The 18961-nt window shown below is 42.1% G+C and overlaps 1 protein-coding gene across 10 annotated transcripts in view; it reads right to left on the bottom strand.

Annotated features, from left to right (window-relative positions):
- Positions 1 to 18961, bottom strand: part of CadN (neural cadherin) — a 340879-nt gene that overhangs the window by 24612 nt on the left and 297306 nt on the right. For all 10 annotated transcript variants that reach the window (XR_012829742.1, XM_075700558.1, XM_075700567.1 and 7 more), the window contains 11 exons: positions 13735 to 13994; positions 13126 to 13385; positions 11436 to 11569; positions 10948 to 11196; positions 10411 to 10620; positions 9798 to 10088; positions 9461 to 9708; positions 8659 to 8936; positions 4955 to 5303; positions 3732 to 3980; positions 606 to 789 (listed from right to left, as the gene is read on the bottom strand). Coding sequence is in view for 9 of the 10 variants with exons in the window: in XM_075700558.1 (XP_075556673.1) it covers positions 606 to 789; positions 3732 to 3980; positions 4955 to 5303; positions 8659 to 8936; positions 9461 to 9708; positions 9798 to 10088; positions 10411 to 10620; positions 10948 to 11196; positions 11436 to 11569; positions 13126 to 13385; positions 13735 to 13994 (2712 nt within the window). In the remaining variant the exon portion in view is untranslated. The remainder of the gene's footprint in view (positions 1 to 605; positions 790 to 3731; positions 3981 to 4954; positions 5304 to 8658; positions 8937 to 9460; positions 9709 to 9797; positions 10089 to 10410; positions 10621 to 10947; positions 11197 to 11435; positions 11570 to 13125; positions 13386 to 13734; positions 13995 to 18961) is intronic.

Raw genomic sequence — 18961 nt, 5'->3', positions numbered from 1 at the left:
TTCCTAATAAGTTTACTGGCAGGCCTTCAGCTTTAGAGAGAGCTCCACTCTTTTGTTGGCCCCAAACGTCCCCTGTACTTTAGAGTTTTTCATCTTTATGCTTTCCTTTCCGCTTGCTTTCTCAAAGCACAGATGCTTTTCTATGCTTCTCGGTGCATGATGCGAGGGTGCATGTATAAATAAAGAATGCATACTAGGCCTTGTGAACGGTCTCACATGCGAGAAACGCATGGGGGGCGAAACGAGGGCTTAAGTCACTACAGAAGCGTCCGTAACAGCTCTGAATAGCTGCCAGTATGCTTATTTAGCATCTAGGTGCTCATACTGTGACTGGAGATGGCGTATTCACGCGTGTATAATTAGGGAACGCGTACTATGTCTTGCGACAGTGGCCTTTTTTAATTCTTAATAAACTTCATAGCATAACACAGATGTATTGCAGCGAAGCTGACCAATCAAGCTGGAATTTCGGCGAAAACCAATTTTGAGATCGAAATAACCGAAAAATTGAATTAACTGGAGTCGAATTAATGGAAGTCTGCTGCATAAAGGTAAACAAGAAAATAAAATGCTAAAGTTTTGTTAGCACAGAAGCTTTAACTAACCCCTGTCGCAATTTGGGCCATGCCAGCCAGGGTCACACACACATTCTGCACCCTTATAGGTTCCAAGGCAGTGGCCATGACCACAGGACTGGTGAAGCAATGCTGCTTCACTGCATGAGCTCTCAGCAGGAGGACAGCCAGCCACACTATTATATGAGCTTCCAGGAGAGCCGAGGTCATACATCTGGGGACAAGCAAACAGAGAAACACTAGCTGCAACCATAAATGTATGTACCACTGCACGGATTCAAACTAACGTAGCTCTGGATTTCGCACCCAATGAAGACATTCTGAATAGACAGCAACTATTAGAGTCTTTTGCAGTGTTTATGAAAAAACCGAAAGCAAAAAATGCAGGACAAAATACAGAAAGTGCACACAAAATTTATGTGCACTTCTTTGTCATTTCTGCTTTAAGGTATTGCATGCGTGTGCCGATATATGTGTAATTACCAATAGAGAAAATAGGTTCAAGGCTGGAAATCTTGGCCTGCTATGGCTGCATAGCATTTGGGCCAAAGTGCAGCTTCAATACGCTTGAAGAGTTTATCTTGCCTTAGAGATAAAATGCAGGTCATGGCACACTTTAAACAGGCACACTGTAAATATTCCAAAATACAGCATAGTATACTTTTGAAGACAAGAAAATATCTTAATGTCGTCCTCAAAATTTAGTAATACTTTAGTAATACAGTAAAATAGGTGCCTACAAGGGCAATCTACGAGGGCAATCCTAAAAGTAACGCCTCCTATATATTCAGATATAGAAAAACCGTTTATTTACTATAATAGTTTAAACATTTTAAAGGTTGAAGAATGCTCTATTTTTATACACAATTGCCATTTCGGTCTATGCATTTTTGTAGACGCTCTGGCAGTTTTACAATGCCCATGTCATACCACTTTGCTGCCATGTCCTTCAGGAAGAGTTGAACCTTGATCTTTCGCCTTGTTGTCGGAGTAGAACCGCCATCCAGGCAAATGCTCCTTCAACTTAGGGAACAGGTGGTAGTCCCTCGGTGCTAAGTCCGTAATGTATGGTGGGTGGGTGATGATGTTCCAACCAAAGTTTTGCAGGAGTTCAACGGTTTGACGGGCGACGTGCGGGCGAGCGTTGTCGTGGAGAATGCTTATGCCCTCGCGTAACATTAATCATCTTTGGTTCCAAATTGCCTTCCGAGTTTTTTCAGTGTTTTACAGTACCTGTCAGTGTTTACTGTTGTCTCAGCAGGCAGAAAGTCAACCAATAACCCTTTCCAGCCCCAAAACACAGTTGACATGACTTTAACGGCAGACTGTGTGTTTGAATTCTTGTAGCTTGGGCCAAGAGGGATGACGCCACTCTTGTGACTGTTTTGTCTCAGGTGTAAAGTAGAATGCCCAGATTTTGTCCCCCATGACAATCAAGCCCAAGAAGTTGTCCTTTTCGTCTCCATAACAGTGAAGAAATTCGTGGGAAGAATCAACTCATTGCTGTTCATGGTTTTCTGTCATCATATGCGGGACCTATCTTGCACACACCTTCCGATATTGCAACTTTTCCATTAAAATCCTGTGAATGGTGCTTCAGGAAACCTCAGGAACCAAAATGCAAAGGACATCCACAGTGATCCTCCGATCTTCATGTATGATTTCCTCAACCTTTGCGAATGTCTCGTCGGAAATTGACAACCTACCGCTCATTTCTTTGTTGTGGATTTCAATATGACCGGCTGCAAACTTTCTACACCAGTTACAAATGATCTTGACATCCATGCATGACTGTCCATACACTTCTGTCAATTGGGAATGAATTCTAAGTGGTTTAATTCCTTTTGTGTTCAAAAATCTACTAACCGCGCGAACTTCACACTTGGAAGTAGCGTTAAACAGGAGCTCCATTTTGAATGGCGGCCAAGCCAAAACTGAGCACCCAAGAAAAGCGCACGTGTGCTTATTTGGGAATGCAAGCAGCACCACTCAGAATAGTGTGGCCAACAACTGTATTAACAGTTTCTCTACGTCCCCCAAAAATATGAGACCTTACTTTTATGAATGCCCTCCCATCTGCATGCATCTATTCAATTATTAGATTGTTTGCTGATGACTGTAGTTTTTTGTGTGGTAACTAACCTACATGACTGCAGCACTTCAATCAGATCTTTACAGTATTTCTTACTGGTGTAGTAACTGGTCAATGAACGTGAATGTTAATAAAATGCAAAATAACGAGGATATCCTACAACAGTGTGTCTAACAATCCATTTTCATAGCCTTTTATTGGCTCACAGTTGACTCCCATCCATATATACAAATATCTTGGTGTGCACATTTTTAAAGACTTGATATGGCATGCGTAAGTTAATTATGTGATTAAATATACTAACCATACACTAAGTTTATTGCACACAATCTTTTCTTTAGCTCCCATCTCTCTAAAACTAATGCTCTAAACAACAGTTAGGTCCAAGATAGAGTACGCCTTCTCAATGTGGGAACCGTCATCAGTGCCGATTTCTTGGCTTGAGGCCAATCCAGAACCGTTCTATTCATTCTAGTTTTTGCAATAATTCTCTTACTTCCACTGTGTCCGGAATGAAGCTTTTCCTTAATCTTCCTGGTCTTTCTTGCAGAAGAACAATTGTCCATCTTTGTCTTAAAATTTTTTTTTCACCAACCATGATCTCAAGCATGCCCTCTTGGCTGCGCCATCCTATTTCTCATCTTGTGCTGATATCGTTTAAAAATTAAGGTGCCAAGCCGCTGCACCAACCTGTAGTCTCATTTATTCATGCGAAGGACGTCATTAGAATGGTATCGCCTCCCTGCCTCCATTGCCAGCAACCCAGATCAATCCGCATTGAGAACTCACATCGGCAACATTGTACCACAGTTGTACCAATCCTCCCTGTATGGTTACAATGGCATTGGGAGACTTAAATAAATAAATAAATAAATAAATAAATAAATAAATAAATAAACGGCAGTCGTACATAGGTGCAGAGCACAGTTTACTATGAGAATGTTGCCAAGAGATGATTAATTTCTACGAAATCTTCTAGCCAAACAGTCAGACTTTTTTACACACGGTGTTACTCCCATTATAAATTATGCAGTTAGAAAGGCTGGTGATCAAGTTTCACTTACCTCACTGTTGTGAACAACATTTTTTACACAGCCTTGAAATCCCTCCGTCGTATGCCGATGGCGCCAAGCATATGCACCAAGGTCCTTGCCACCAACATGAGTTCCACCCAACTGAAGCGGAGTATTTACGTTAAGAAACTCATTGAACTCAGGTACCTGAGTGCTGTTCTCACAACGGGATCGATCAATGGTTTGATTTCCCTCATGAGTTCGTGCTGACATGCAGTTGTCGACCATCAGCCGCACAGACTGTAAAAAAAAAAAAGTGCACAGACAAAACTTTACACACCAACAACCTTAAAAAACACAAGACAACAAGTTCAACAGTTCAAAATTCTTAGCTAACAGAATAGCCAAGCAATGCACAATGCAAGTATACCAGCATAAACAGATACATTATTTCCATAGGTGGTTCATCGGTTTCCAAAGGTAAATTATTAATTTATTATTATAGTACTATCTGAAGCATGGATGAATGAATACTGGCACATACACCAAAAGCGTTACAAAAGTAATACATTCTTTTTTCATCACACAGGTAATGCCAGTGGTTCGTGATGCCAGTGGTTCCAACACTGGCATCACCTGTACGTCAAATTTTCTATGCCCACTATAAGAAAAGTAATGCAACAAACATTCACTCAAGAAAGTCAATGTACAAACAAATAAGGGCAAAAGCTACATACTACAAGAATTAGAAAAGCTTTCAGAGTGCAAGTAGCACGTACAATGCTATTTCTCACCGACTTTCATCCAAGGAACTCTTTACCTTCATAAAAAAATAAGTTTGGCTGTTACATATTACTGCAGGTTTAAAAAAGAACAATACTAATGAAGAAGATACATCACTAAAATGAGCTTGCCATGCAACACATTACTGCTGGAAGTTTTCACTTAAAACATAAAATTTAGCTTTCTGCAATTTTGCATTCTTTCCTGCAGGAGATGGTGACATGTCCATCTTGTCCTGATGATGAGCTGTGATGACCTGTCACCTGTTCATGGGCAACTTCATTCTGCCCACTCATTAGTTGAGTTCATACTTAGTGTTGGAATAACACAGTTAAAACTGTTGCATCTCCGAGTTCGGTTACAGCAACGGCACTGAGAAGAGCACACAGATAGCACAAGTCTGCATATACCCTTGCCCTGCCCCCTCCAGTTAAGAAAAGGTAGCAGCCAGAGAAATATAATTACATTGGAGTAAAATTACTATTACTCACCTGTCGGTCCCAAAACACATCCAGTCGGTGCCAATTGCCATTGTTGAGGTGTTCCTCAACATCAACAAAGAGTTCTGCTGTGCCAGAACCAAAGTCTAAAAGCAGCCTAGGCCTTCCTGCATTGAGCTCTAGTGAGATGAAGTCTTGAATGACAATTTCTCCAGGGTCAGGCCGGGAGATAGGGCCATTGTACAGTAGAAGTCCAGTGGGGCGCTCTGTCATAAACTCTAGGCTCAGATGGGAGTCTTCACACTGCTGCAAGGCAGGGAACCAAGCCCAGCCCTTGCCATTGAAATGCCGTGTTGTTTGCTGACATTGTGGTCCATGAAATCCGGACTGGCAACGACAGCTGCATCAAACACCACCCATCAGAAAAAGCAAATACAGTAGGTGGAACAAAATTAGTATTGTTTCGGATTAAATCCTTTTAACTAGGCTCAGCTATAAGAAGAACAGGTCAAGAATGAACACAATGTGCATGGAAAAAATAAGCATATGTTACCTAAAGAAGTGACAAAATTACACTGGACGTATCACTTGAATGCTTGCGTGCAATGCACACTGCACTCAGCTAAAACTAAAGCGGTAAATGACCAATAATACATTATAATGCTTGAATTACAGTGAAATCCCGATAATTGAAGGATAATTAAACTATTGGTCTTGGCAAAGTCCCATGTTTTTGAACAGAGAGGAACGCTTGCGAATTCGAACATTTCGGACAAAGTCTGTCCCTCCCATGAACTGTTTGTTCAGATAAACCCCAGCCAAAGGCGAAGATTCGATGCATCGCTAGCTACCGTAATGTCACATGCCGTAAAACAGTTGTACGATTGGCTGAGGCAGTCTTAGAGCAGCGTTTCGGAGCATAAAAATGGGCTTTTGGAGCATCTAAGGCCTACATCAACGCGGAAAAATCGCTTTTCAGAGAAGCAAGACACCATATAGAAGGAAGCCTTTCTTAATGTAAAAAAAATTGCACATTCCACATGTTGGGAATCGGTTTAAGCAAAGCTCTTATTTTGGCGTTTGAAAAAGAATGCTATTCATCACAAACAATTTGCAAGTCCTGTAAAGCACACAACCGAGTTGGACACATTTTTACTGGGAAGTGCTTAGCTCATCAAATTCTAGCACCTACACATGTGGATCTCATACATGATGACTATATGCAATGGGATGATGACGATCAGACGATGAAGCAGGAATGATGAAAGAATGACCAGGACGGTATCACGGTGATCTTATGAACACACACCTTTTCGATCTCTACTTTAGCTTCCCAGTTTACAGTCTCCTGCAAACTGGGAGTTTGCAAGAGTGGCAGGAACTGTAGCACACATGTAGACAAAAATTTGAGGAACTCTCCCATGCAAGAGCATTAGGAGTATGCAATGCTCACTAAGCTATGCCAGCTGCAAACAGCAAAATGCCAGCAATGCAATGAAGTGAAACAAGCTTAGCAGTATGCACAACCAGTTGTGTTTAACTCAATTTTCAACCATAACATACCTATTTGAAACAACTATGGCTATGTTACATCATGTAAAGGCTTCACTGCAGCAGTGTAACGCTTTTACATAAAGCGTGAAGAAACTGCATGCATTCATCTTTTACCTTTAGCAATAAGCTGCCGCATTTCAAACACGTAGTAGCCCTACACTTGTGCCCACCTTTTCCTTCCTCCATGCACGTGCGTATCGAATGTGCATGATGGACGACGTTGCTTGTGATAGTAAAGTGCCTTGAACTCGAGAGATTATTTTTTAAGTACCATATTGTCCGGTGTGCAAGTCGCACCCCCAAAAAGAAACAGCCACTTTTGCAGAAAAGTTCATATATAAGTCACACCTTTGTAGAAGATGCATACGTTTCACACATTTCGGGTCGCATGTACATATCCTCATCACAGAATGCCATACTTACCCAATACTGACACGCTTAGGTACAATGCACTGCTGATGTACCAGAGATTTTGGCCACCCAAGCTCATGTCTTGGGTGGCCAAAAGGTGAGCTAAGGGCAATAATGGGTGAGAATCTGGCTCTCCGAACGTTCGCATGCACTGATAATTATCTCTCGCAGTGGGCCGGTGCCATATTTTTGCCAGCGTTTTTCAGCACGGCAAGGCAGGAGCACTAATTGAACGTCACCTACTCAGGGATGCGAGAACCAAAACAAACGTTTGGAAAGCAAGATGCTTGCACGATCTCACACCGTCGGCAAAATAATGGAGGAAGGGCAAAATCGTGCTATGCGTACAACCTATTTCACACTGTCTGCGCATGCATGAGCGCGCGTCGGCAAGCATGCGTGCTCCCGTGTAGCACCAGCCACCTTCAGTTAATTCCATATATAAGTCGCACTGTCGCATAAAACACAGCTTCGAAAATTTTTGAAAACAACTGCGTCTTACACACCGGAAACTACTAGCAGAAAACACTTTTTGGAGCAGCTTTGGAGCACATTAATAAAAATGTCGCAGGATTTGCCTTTTGGAGAAGCTGGGGGCAGCTATCACATCACTGTGTAAAAATGACAATGAAAGATGCATGGGGAGCCGAGACCGAACCGGAGCAAGCAGAGCAGTGTGCGCCCTGCTTTCCCATTTGGCTTAAATGGAGCAGGAAGGAGCTCCCAGCGCACACTTGACCACATTACCACGCTCACCTAGCATTCCAGAGTGAATGTTGTTCACTCATCCCTTCAGCTGAACAAATCCCCAATGAAGTTACTAAGAGAGAGAAAAAAAGAAGCGAAGATAGATAACGTAGCGCAAGAATAAAGCCTGCATATTGTGAACCCTTTCAGTGCCACTGACATACTGGTACATTTTCCAATCTTTGTAGTCAGAGGTGCGCATAACACGAAGTTGCCAAACTCAGATATAGTTCTGCAATCTGTTCTATAATTCTAGATGCATATTTTTTCATCTCTCTGGGTTTGTTCAATCTAGGTTTTTAGCGTGCTGTGGAACGTGCCCCTCCATACACATGGTTGTGCCGTGCTGAGCACATACCCGCAGATGGGAAGGTGCCTCCTGTACTTTAGTTTTTCCTTTTCTTTTTTTTTACCCTGGCACGGCCGCGCTATCACGTAAGCATGTGCATCAAAACGAAACTACGTAGGCGATATAAGACGAAGATGAGAATGCAAGGACTATATTCAGAGTGCCATTTGCAATTATCCGTGCAATTTTTTTTCCTTTACGAATAACGAAAAATACACTGTTTTGTTCGTTTTACAATATCCAAGAAAAAAACCTGACACTGGGGGTTGAGTCACTTCTGCAAAATCCCTGCACTCAAAGGGTCAGTGAAGTGCTTAATACCACCTCAAGGAAGTTTTCCTATTCTCACAAAAGAAATTCTTTAAGGAGATAAGGTAGCAAGACGAAAGAACCATGATGAAAGACACACAGAAATAGGTCTGTGATGTGTGTATCTGTCTTTCATGCTTGTGTCATGCACTTGCAGTTTTAGTTGTGGCTGTGTTGGCTGGTATATCACTGCATAAAAATATAATGAGTTGAGGAAATTCACAAAAGTTTTTGGGTCTTAAGCCCATCAACATGTCCTCCTGAAGAAGTAAGAATTCAGCTACAGAATGCAGACATTCATTGAACTTATTAAATAGCGCACAATGTATTTGACTTCCCTCTCAACCACCCAACTCCAAGAAAGAGAAACCAGCAAAGCACACACCTGATTCCTGTATACGTGTCAACACAACGACCATTGTTGTAACATGGAGGAGGTCTCTTGCGGCAGGACTCAATCTCAGAAAAGTCTCGAGCACCGCACGAACACTTGGCCTTCACCCAAGTATTCACTCCCACAAAAGATGTCCGGTTAGCATTCACCATTACAGGATTGCGATCAATCATAAGCACATTAGTGCAGCTACCCTCGCAGTTGTGGTTTTCCAGCAGGCACTCGTCAATGCCCACCATGGTGATGTTGATGCCCACTTTCTCTTCAATCTGCAAAGCAATAAGTGTGATCTCCAATTTACTGAAGGCAGCAAAAGGCGTAACATTGTCATGCACGTCATGTTTGTATTTAATTTTATAAGGGGAAGGTTATCACCTTGTTCTAAAACATGACCGTTGTGTCACACTGTCAATCAAGTTATTAAATTTTTCACAAAGCATCTACCTAGTGTCTCCTGGAACTTTCGTGATAACACGTGGATCGGCAAGAATGTATGAAGATGCATTTACACAGCAGACAGACATGACTCATGGCATTTAAAACTACAACCTATTGGCCCTTATTGCCACAGTAACATTCTTTACTTCCAAAGGTGTAATTCTGCCCAATAAAAGGCTTGACCGAGCAAGTGTGTTAACTGTCACCTGCTAGCCAGTGTCACTTTACTAGACTGAAGAATGTCTTCTTAACAAATTAGAGAGCTCATCAATGCTGCTTTAAAGTGCCTTATTTATGGCCTGTCAGCATCTCTTAATGACAAACAAAGCAAAACTCTATGAAGGATTCAACTTACCTCTCTCCGATTCACTGCAACCACCCCATTCAATAAGCTGGCCTTGTAATATGGGGAGCCATGAGCAGAGAAGCGAATATCAGTTATAGGTGGGCGTGACTGCTTGAGGATGACACTGAAGATGTCTACATTATAGGGCTTTGTCTTGATGCGCTCAGCAATCAGGTCACGAAAGATTTCATATTTGCTCTTCACTTGTCGCTGCTTTTTCCAGTCCCAAACCCTTATGAAGTCTTCATCAGTAATACCTAAAAATAAATTAGCAACAAGATGGTTGAAAACTTGGTTTTTGTTCAAAACTAGAGCTTCCACATTTGGTTCCACACAACAGACTCACCAGTGACACGTATGGAGCCAGAATTGTAGATAGCCTCCTCAGGGATTTCTTTGACAGTTACTGTCACGTTGGCGTGGGCATCCATTGTATGCATACGGTCATACACTAAGAAACGTAAATGGTAGGTGCCCGCTCCTGTTGAGTTCAGCATAGTGATCATGCCTGTGTGGCCGTCCATGTCAAAGTTGGGATGGGCATTATTATTCTCCCAGAAGAATGTCTTATCAGGCAAGTCCCAATCATCCAGGTCCTCAACATGAATGCGCCCAATTTTTGTTGGTGGAGACTCCCCTGTTATAAAGATGACAATTAGCACATAATAAACAATTTTGATTACAAGAATATGCAGATTTTCTCATAGACCAGGGTGAACAAAATTAAAGTAAAGCTTTATTGGTACACCCATGGCTTCACCACCTATACATGATTTTGAACCCATAGTTACACTATGGCTGGCACACCGCAGCATGTTAATGTGGGAAACTGTGCTGAAGGTTCCACTTAGTGTCTACGCTTCATGCAAAGGAAAATTCACATCCTTTTAAAACACCACATTTCAACACAATGACTGGGCGTTACTTGCAGAAAGCACCTACTCTCAAGCAAAACTCACCTTTGAAATTGTACACAAAGATGCTCTTGCTGCCGGGATGCATGCGGTTGTCGTTAACGTCCCCAATAATGACTGTGAGAGTAGAAGTCCCCGTGAGCGATGGATTTCCATTGTCTTTGATAAGAATGGGAACCAGGTACTCCTTCTGTGTCTCTCGGTCAAATGTTTCCCGAGAGCGCACCACAGCCATGCCATCTCCATTTGCACCAGCTATGAGAATAACAGTTGAGTCACAGTTGATACAAGTGAATGAAACAGTTGCACAGATGTTCATGACAGCAATGTTTAAAAAATCCTGCCAAAAATGCACAAGCCCCTCCTAGCAAAAAGAACTATGCTCTTCCTCTAATTCTATGCTCTTCCTCTAATCACTACAGCAAACATTTTGATACCATCCATTTAAAGTAACTGGGTAAATCAGAAAAAAAAGAAAGAAAAAGAATGAAATCACTTTACAACACCTTCAAAAACAAAGGCTGAAGATGCAGCTGATGCCCACAAAGAAAATATACTTTGTGAATACTGTAAGCAACATACTGGGGTCGTGTTCCACTCGGAAAAACTGCTGAATAAGCTCTGGGGCATTGGGATCCATGCGGAAAGTAAATGGAGGGCCGTTGTTTTTGGAACGATCATCATCATCTGTGGCCAAAATTTCTTGCACTTTCTGTGGAGGTGTGTGCTCTGGAATGACTGGCCTGTAGTCGTACTGGAATCTGGGTGGGTTGTCGTTGATGTCACTAACAACTACAGTCAATGTTGCAGTTGCAGTTCGTGATGGCACTCCTGCAAAGGCATGTGAAACAAAGAAAAAAAAAATGTAGGGGCACACTTACGACACAGTAAAAGGGAATGCAAGAAAAGACAAAGGCCAATCCATAAGCAAAATCTATTTTCTAATTATTAAAAATTATGTGTAGCTGTAATATATTAAGATAATGCCTGTCATATGATCTAAATTGATTATGCTTTTCCAGAGATTCTACTGCACTCTGCCACAAGCAGATGATGCTACTCATACTGACCATCATCGATAGCCAGAATCTTCACTTGATGTCTCGGAATGTCTTCTCGGTCGAGTGTACGTTGAATTTCAACAACACCATTGGGATTTATCTTGAATTGTCGCTTCTTGTCAGAAGATCGGTCAATCATGTAGCTGAAGGAGAGAAAAGAAGTAATGTAGCGAGTGGCTCAGAAATAGAATGGACGAGGGGTTGGGGAGGAAGCATTGAGAACTATATATGTGCACGTAACTAAAGCTGAACAAAGACAAGCTATGTCTACGCAAGAACTTAAAAATCACCTCAATGATGCAGGAGAAGTTCTGACACAAGCAGCCACATTTGCTGTACGTGGCTGAAAACGAGATAATCTGAAGAATCTGGCCACATAATGTGTGGCAAGACATTGAGGCCAGGACAGTCTATCTTCACTGGCACAAATATTATGGTTACATTTTATTAAAAATGGCAAACCAAGACCACAGAGCAATTTCTCTCAATTCTATAAATGTCAAATCATTAAAACAGAATGCCTGCAAAAATATGCTTGCTGCAGCTTTACTTAAGCAAAAACAGGTTCTCAGCATTTTCTGCACAATGCATGAGTAGAAGACTGGGTCTGTACTTCGCAATCATCTTGTACAGTGGAACAGCACAATGCTGGAACTATTTTTTAATCTGACTGCCTTGTTTTTCATTCCATCCGCTTTTATTGCGATAGCAATTATATGGACACTCCAGGCACATTTCTGCTGTCGCCGTCACCCTGATGTTCCGTATAAAGTCCAAGGGTGACAACAATGTCACTGCACACCATATGTTGCGTGTGCAAGTGAAAGCGTGTGAGGGTGAGCCTACGATGGCGGCTCAATCTGGTGTGTGCAAATGAGGAAAGCAGAACAGAAGTGCACAGTCTTCTGTAGCGCGCAAGGCACTGGAGGGAGGAGAGGGGTTCTACTCTAGTGGCTTCTGCATACGGTGCAGCCATGCAGGACTTATCTTGAAAGTGATCTGTGATGGGGACAGAGTCTGCAGAGAGCTGATAGCGTCGTGTGAGCTGTGTTTTCCGCTGTGTATTTTGAGTTGAAGCAACAGACAGCACGAACGTAAATTCGATCGTTGCTGCTGCTGCACTTCCTCACTTCAGCATTTTGACAGCGAGTTTCCGCAGTCTTCAAGTGAGATATGTACATGTTTACTGGTGTGAGCGACACCATGATTGTTAATCTAGTTAGTAAGCGAATGTTTACAAGTTTACACGGCTGACAGAACTACTATTCTTACTTCGTATAGCTGTCTACTAATTTTTTTTTGTCTACTACTGCAATTTCCTTTATGCTACTAGTAACAGCGCAAAATGTAGACAAGAGACGAGACAAGAAGACACGACAAGCGCTGCGACTACACACAAGCGCTGTCTAGTAATTGCGCTGTTACTAGCAGGATGGACAACCAACGAGCCCAAGCTGCTATTCTAGCGAAATTTCCTTTAATTGCACGCATACAGGAGGGGAAGGGGGCATTGCATTTTTTGTCTGGAATGATTTATTGCAGTTCCATGAAGGTGAAAATGAAGCCTCGCTTCCAAATCAACGATTGTCAATTTTACAATACAAATTGGAAGGTACCATGAAACTGCTCTGACTTAATGTACCCCATAAGTGGCAGCACTACAATACATTTCAAGCTTGAGGATAAGAGGTGAAGTTACCTGACACGTGATTTTCCACCTTGGTCAGCATCCGTGGCTTTGAATGTTGCCAAACTCGAGCCAACAGTGGAATTCTCCGGAACTGACACTTCAATGTTAGGCCGTTCAAACTCGGGTTTGTTGTCATTTATGTCCTTCACCCTGACTTTTACTTTAGCATAATCTGCATGGTAGGGATCAGTAGATTCACCACCATTATCGCTAACTTGAATAGTGATATTGAAGCCAAATCGTTGCTGCAAATCCTCATAGTCAAGAGGCTGGAATAAAAAAACCGCCAAGCCATAGTGTTACTAAAATGGTTCACGTGAAGTGTCACTAAAAAAGATCTATATCTTATTACAGTTACATGCGAACAGCAACAAGAACGCACATAATGTGTAGGTTGAGCAGCAAGAAAAAATTAAATTATAACAGCTAAAATATACATGTATCTAACACTACACTAAACTGAGTGCCCTTTTAAAGACATTTAAAACCCTAAAAAATGCAGTAAATGAACCAAGAAAACAATTTTAAAATAAGGGTGTGAGTTCATGCAAGAGTACACAAAGTTCTGAATTATACTAAATGGAATGAAACTGAGCTAAGAAGAGGTTGTATACACACCTTGGCTATCTTCAGCGAACCAGTTCCATCAGAATTGGTGACCATGGTGAATTTATCAGAGCCAAATGTGTTGTCAATAACTTTGTAGCTAAACCGGTTAGTTTCTAGTAGATCTCCATCGTTGACCGATACGACCAAGATTGGATTCTCAGGAATATTGTCTGCTTCAGTCTCTTCAACATCAACAAACCAGTCCTTTTTGGTAAATTCTGGAGGCATGTCATTAATATCCTTGATCTTGATAGTAGCAGTCCCAGTACCTGCAATGAATGTTATACCCACTCAGTAAATGCATCAAAGCTCTAAGAGCTAAACTGTACCATGTTCTCTTCGGTCTATGCCATTGGTGTAGCCGAAGGGGGGGTCGACCCCGCCCTCCTTTCCCCCTTTCTCAAAGAAAAGAAAGTTTCAGGAGATGCGCTCCAAAATAGCGGCATGGATGAAAAAGAAAGCTTGAATGTGAAAGCAAGGTGAAGGCTAGTGGCGGTACTAAGAGGGCTGGGGAAGGGGGGCTGATCTCTCCCATGCACAGATCATTGCAGCCTCACTCATGGTATGCCTCTACCTTATTCCAGATCATGTTAATTATGACTACTGAGGGTGATCAGCACAAAAAAGCGCGTGCATAAAACTTGGGGGCATTGTTGCTCCCCACCGGACCTTTGTGTAAGAGCTTATTTCTGGTATGGCTAAATTCATAGCGCGAACTACTAGGACACAGGCCACACACACAGTAGTTTGCGCTCTGAATTTAGCCATACTTCCACACCAACTCGCCCATTTTCCCCTTTTGATTTATTTCTGGTACTTGACTGAATCGTCGACCCAAACGAGCGGAAGAATAGCATTCCAAAAATTGCGACTTGCTTGTCTAGGAAGTGCATAATAAGCACTTGCCCCCCCTCCCCTTTTTTTCCCTTTGTCTCTGACTTTCACTATGTTAATAAACTCTGAGAAGAGCTTGATGTTAGGCTAATTTGTACTCACTGTTAACGATGAAAATGGCAAAAAAAGAAAAGGGACAAGATAGAAAGGCCTACAGAACACCCGATTTATGCACGGCAAAATATATTATTGACAGGGGTGCTGGGCCAGGCAAGCTAAGAAACCACCACAACAAACAAGTGGGAGGGCAGGTAGGTGAACAGCCTCGAAGTCCTCGCAGAAACAGAAATACAGGAATGTTAGGGGCCACCACGCTGTTTAACAGCCTGGTGAATGTTGAAGAGTGTGACAGTGACTAACGAAAAAGAATTTTAAGAAGGGGAATGAAATGATGGATATGAGGAAGGGGGAGAAGGGGGTGCATAAAAGAAGACAAGAACCAAGTTTGTGGATAATTATGGACATAGACAGTGCGTCTCATCACTGCCCGATTGCTCAACACCAGACGGCCGTGGCCAGTCACCTAGCTGAGGCTCACCTACCCCGTCGTAACACGTGCTGCTTGCTGCGGAGAGCCCATCGTAACTAAATGTCTCTGCAATTTTCAGAATAGATGGGTGTCAGGAGACATGACACTTTATAATCTCTCGGAGCTACTGGCCCTCATTTTACTGCGAACAACGGATGCCGTAATTTTCACAAAGGCTTCTAAACAGGAACCAGCCCTGCTTTCGACTGTCTGCCTCATCAATTCCAGAGTGTAATCACATAACAATATGCACCACGTGATGACTACAATACCATGATCGCAAGTTACTTCTAAACATCTATTCAAACAAGTCGGACAGCAGGCCAGTGAAAGTGAGTGAAACTTGAATCATATGATACTATCGAAGTTGGCACAAGGCTTCATTCCTGTATTTTTAAATCTGGAATAATATAGCATGCCCACAAGGCCTAAAGTGCGATTGAGTGATAGGCGAATTGCAAAATAGTGGCCGCCCTCTACCATACGTAGCCGTGGCCGTGTCACTCACTAGAAGATCTGGCTGGAAAACAACGGTTATCTCCACTGTTACCTGGGCTGTAACAAATCTGGTCTCCAAGCAAGAAGATGCCCAATAGTGCACTGTCTTGTTTTTCTTTGGCCCCGTTTTTAGCGATGTTCATCTTTCCAAGTCATGTACCAGCTAGGCCATCGACATACATTATATAAATGCATCTATTCGCAAATGAAATTTTTTACATGAAAATAGCATAGGGATGAAAGCATACTTGCTATCAACCTTGAAGTGAATGTGAAGTGGCTGCACGCCTTAGCAATGAAAAACTTTTGCCAGAAGTTAAGCAAAGTGCTGTTTTGGCACCGCAAAAACGTGCATTCTCGTCAAAGCATTCTTGTTGGGGGAGAGCTAGGGGTTTGTCTTTCCATGCTGTACAACATCTCTCTCTCTCTCTCTCTCTCTCTCTCTCTCCCTCTGTGTGTGTGCGTGCATGCATGTCAGCAAATCACCAAAATCATTGTGAACACGCTTTTGTGGTAATTAAACACGACACTATGTAGCTCTGTCAACAAATTATCCCATCACAGATGACTCACTGCATCAAGTGCATTTGTAGATGACTGGCAGCATAAAAGACAAATGCTACAGATCAACTGTAATAGGTATAAAGTGTTCAAAGAATGCATAAATGTAGAAGGAAAGCTCGGCACACAGTGCCAAATGTTCACAGGCTGAGTATCAGGAATGAACGACATGTCCCACTCTGCACCATAATTTCAAGAACACATCAGATGTTTTATATTAGTAATTGTGCTTTATATAATAGGTTCACGCCATGCATCATTGATTAATCAATGCTTGTGTACCAAAGTGACCTCCCCCCCCCCCCCACCAAATAATAACTTGGTGACGATTCTGCTGCGCACATCTAATTAAACTTGAGCCGATGCATATTGCGTTGAAATGATTTTATGGAACACACAAAGGCACACAGACATGCACACAGCTGAATCTTAGTGGCTAGTCGCTATCGTAGTCCGACGACACCTCCTTACCACTGTCACAGACGCATGTCTCTGGAATGCCTAATCCATGTGATGGTGCCCGGTTACCCTGTTTTTTGCCAAAAGGAACACCTTATGCTTGAAAGATACCTTGTAATAATTTTTTTTTTTTTAGCCTGTGACAGGTGTACAGCAAACTGATTAATGGTGGTCACTAACCAAGTCATAAAAAAACATCCATTCGATGCCAGTGTGGCTAGTGACCTTGCATTTAGCATTTTTCTTTTGTAATAATCCGTTTCGGTGTTGATTTCGACTAGAATTAGTTACGATTATAAGGCGGATGCAAATTTGAATGCACTTTTTATTTTAAAAAAGGTGCATATTAGAATCGTGCAAATACGGTATGTGTTGCACAATGGCAGCTCATTTCCTAAAGTCAGCTTCACAGTCCAATTTATAAAATCAGCTTCGCTGCAGTACAGCTATGTTTGAGATAAAGCATACAAACTCTACGAAGCCAGTTTTGGCTTTGTACGGTACTTATTAGAATCTTGGCAGATAGTTTTTTTTTTTTTTTCAAATAATAATTTACCAAACTCTAGGGTCAGCATAGATTCAAGGATTTTAAAGAAACACAGTAGTTTTTAACTGAAGCATAGTGAAAGTGAAACAATAAAATCCAAGGCGCACTTAGTTATTCCTACGTGGATGAATGTGAAAGCATTGAGAATACTGTGCGATGCCTATGCTCTTTCAGCCGTCTTAATTTAACTACTTAATTAACACTAAAGGTGGTGGGACGGACTCCCACCAAAGGTGGAGGGTTCGACTGCCAACAAAGGTTGTGGGTTCAAGTGCCTGAATCACCTATACCTTAATGAATTTAGCCCTAATTAACACCAATGGTTGTGGGTTGCAGTGTATTATTGAACTATATCTTAATTAAACCTGCCTTAATTACATTTGCCTAATTCACTCGGCCTTAACCGGCTCTGTCTAATTAACTGTCTTAATTGACGTCATCAACTGCCTTGATTGGCTCACTTGACTTTTTGGACCATCGGAGTCGTGCCAATACCGACGCCAGACTTTCTGCTTTCAAGCCATACAATGCTTCCGTATTAATAACCAATATGAGGTACAGGTGTGCAATTTGGCATAGTAGAGGGTAAAAAATAAATAAAACGCAAGCTCATTCAAAACCCATACATGACAAAAAGAAAGCACTTAGAGTTCAAGGTGAGCAAAAACAGTGAGAACAAATATAAACCCATAATAACAGAAGACTTAGAAGGGATTGGTTGCGAGCTAGTTGGTATGGGTCATTCATTTTAAGCAGCGGAAAAAAACAAAACAATTATTTGCGAAGTATGCGCCGCTGATGCGATGCAAGGAAATGATGCGACATGTAAAGTTGATATCGCGCGTGGTCAAGGAGAGCACCCGAATATGTTTTGACATTAAATAAATTGTGTAAGCACGTTCCACTCTGTGATAATCCCGTGCAAGTAATGAAGCACACAGTCAAAAATTATAAAGAGAAGAATTAAGAACCTTTAAAAAACAGTGTAACCAAATTACAGCACACAACATCCGATGAAGTGGCAAGATGTTCGTGAATGAGAAGTTATAGGGAAAAAAACAATTATAAGGCCACTGAGCGTGCGTTGCCGATATGATGCAATTGGCGAAATTCAATTATTTGCATATTCCCATTTTTCAAATGTTCTAGCTTTTCATTCTTTGCTGTCATTTCAGTATTGGGAAACTGAAAAACCGGAGATGCAGAAGAGGTTGTAAACCCACCCGCGCCAAGCTGTCGCGGTGCATGCAGCCAGCGAAGCAGATGACAGCGAAGAACGTAGCAGTAGGACTGCTCGCAGTGCCCTCTGCTATTTCATTCAAAATGCGTCTCGCCCACTCCAAAGGACACGGCGTGTGGATGACAGACTAGCCAATATTCTAGGGACTATAGTGTGGCGTGATGTTATCATAATGGCATCAAACAGGCGATGCCACAACAGTGCCGCTTTCAAACGAAAAGTTGTGCTAGCCACAGAGGCATCGTCAAACGTTTAAGCCGGGCGGTACTTCGGCATCGATGAGAAAAACATCTGTAGTTGGAGGGGGCAATGGGAGATGCTTTTTGTGTACGCCGCAATAGGGATGGCATATGCCAGACCACAGCAGTGATTGTGACGAATAAGAACATGCCAAGCTCATTCTACAATAAAAGCTGTTTTCATTTTGTGAATGCTGTCCTCGCATTTTGTGTTTAGTCTACATTCAAGGTAAGTTGCCTCCCCCCCCCCACACACACCTTCCGGCTTC

This window comes from Dermacentor variabilis, chromosome 1 (genome assembly GCF_050947875.1).
Source record: "Dermacentor variabilis isolate Ectoservices chromosome 1, ASM5094787v1, whole genome shotgun sequence".
NCBI classification, from domain to species: Eukaryota; Metazoa; Arthropoda; class Arachnida; order Ixodida; family Ixodidae; genus Dermacentor; species Dermacentor variabilis.
The sequence above is the reverse complement of the archived record's forward strand: the minus strand, read 5'-3'. Positions and strand labels throughout refer to the sequence as shown.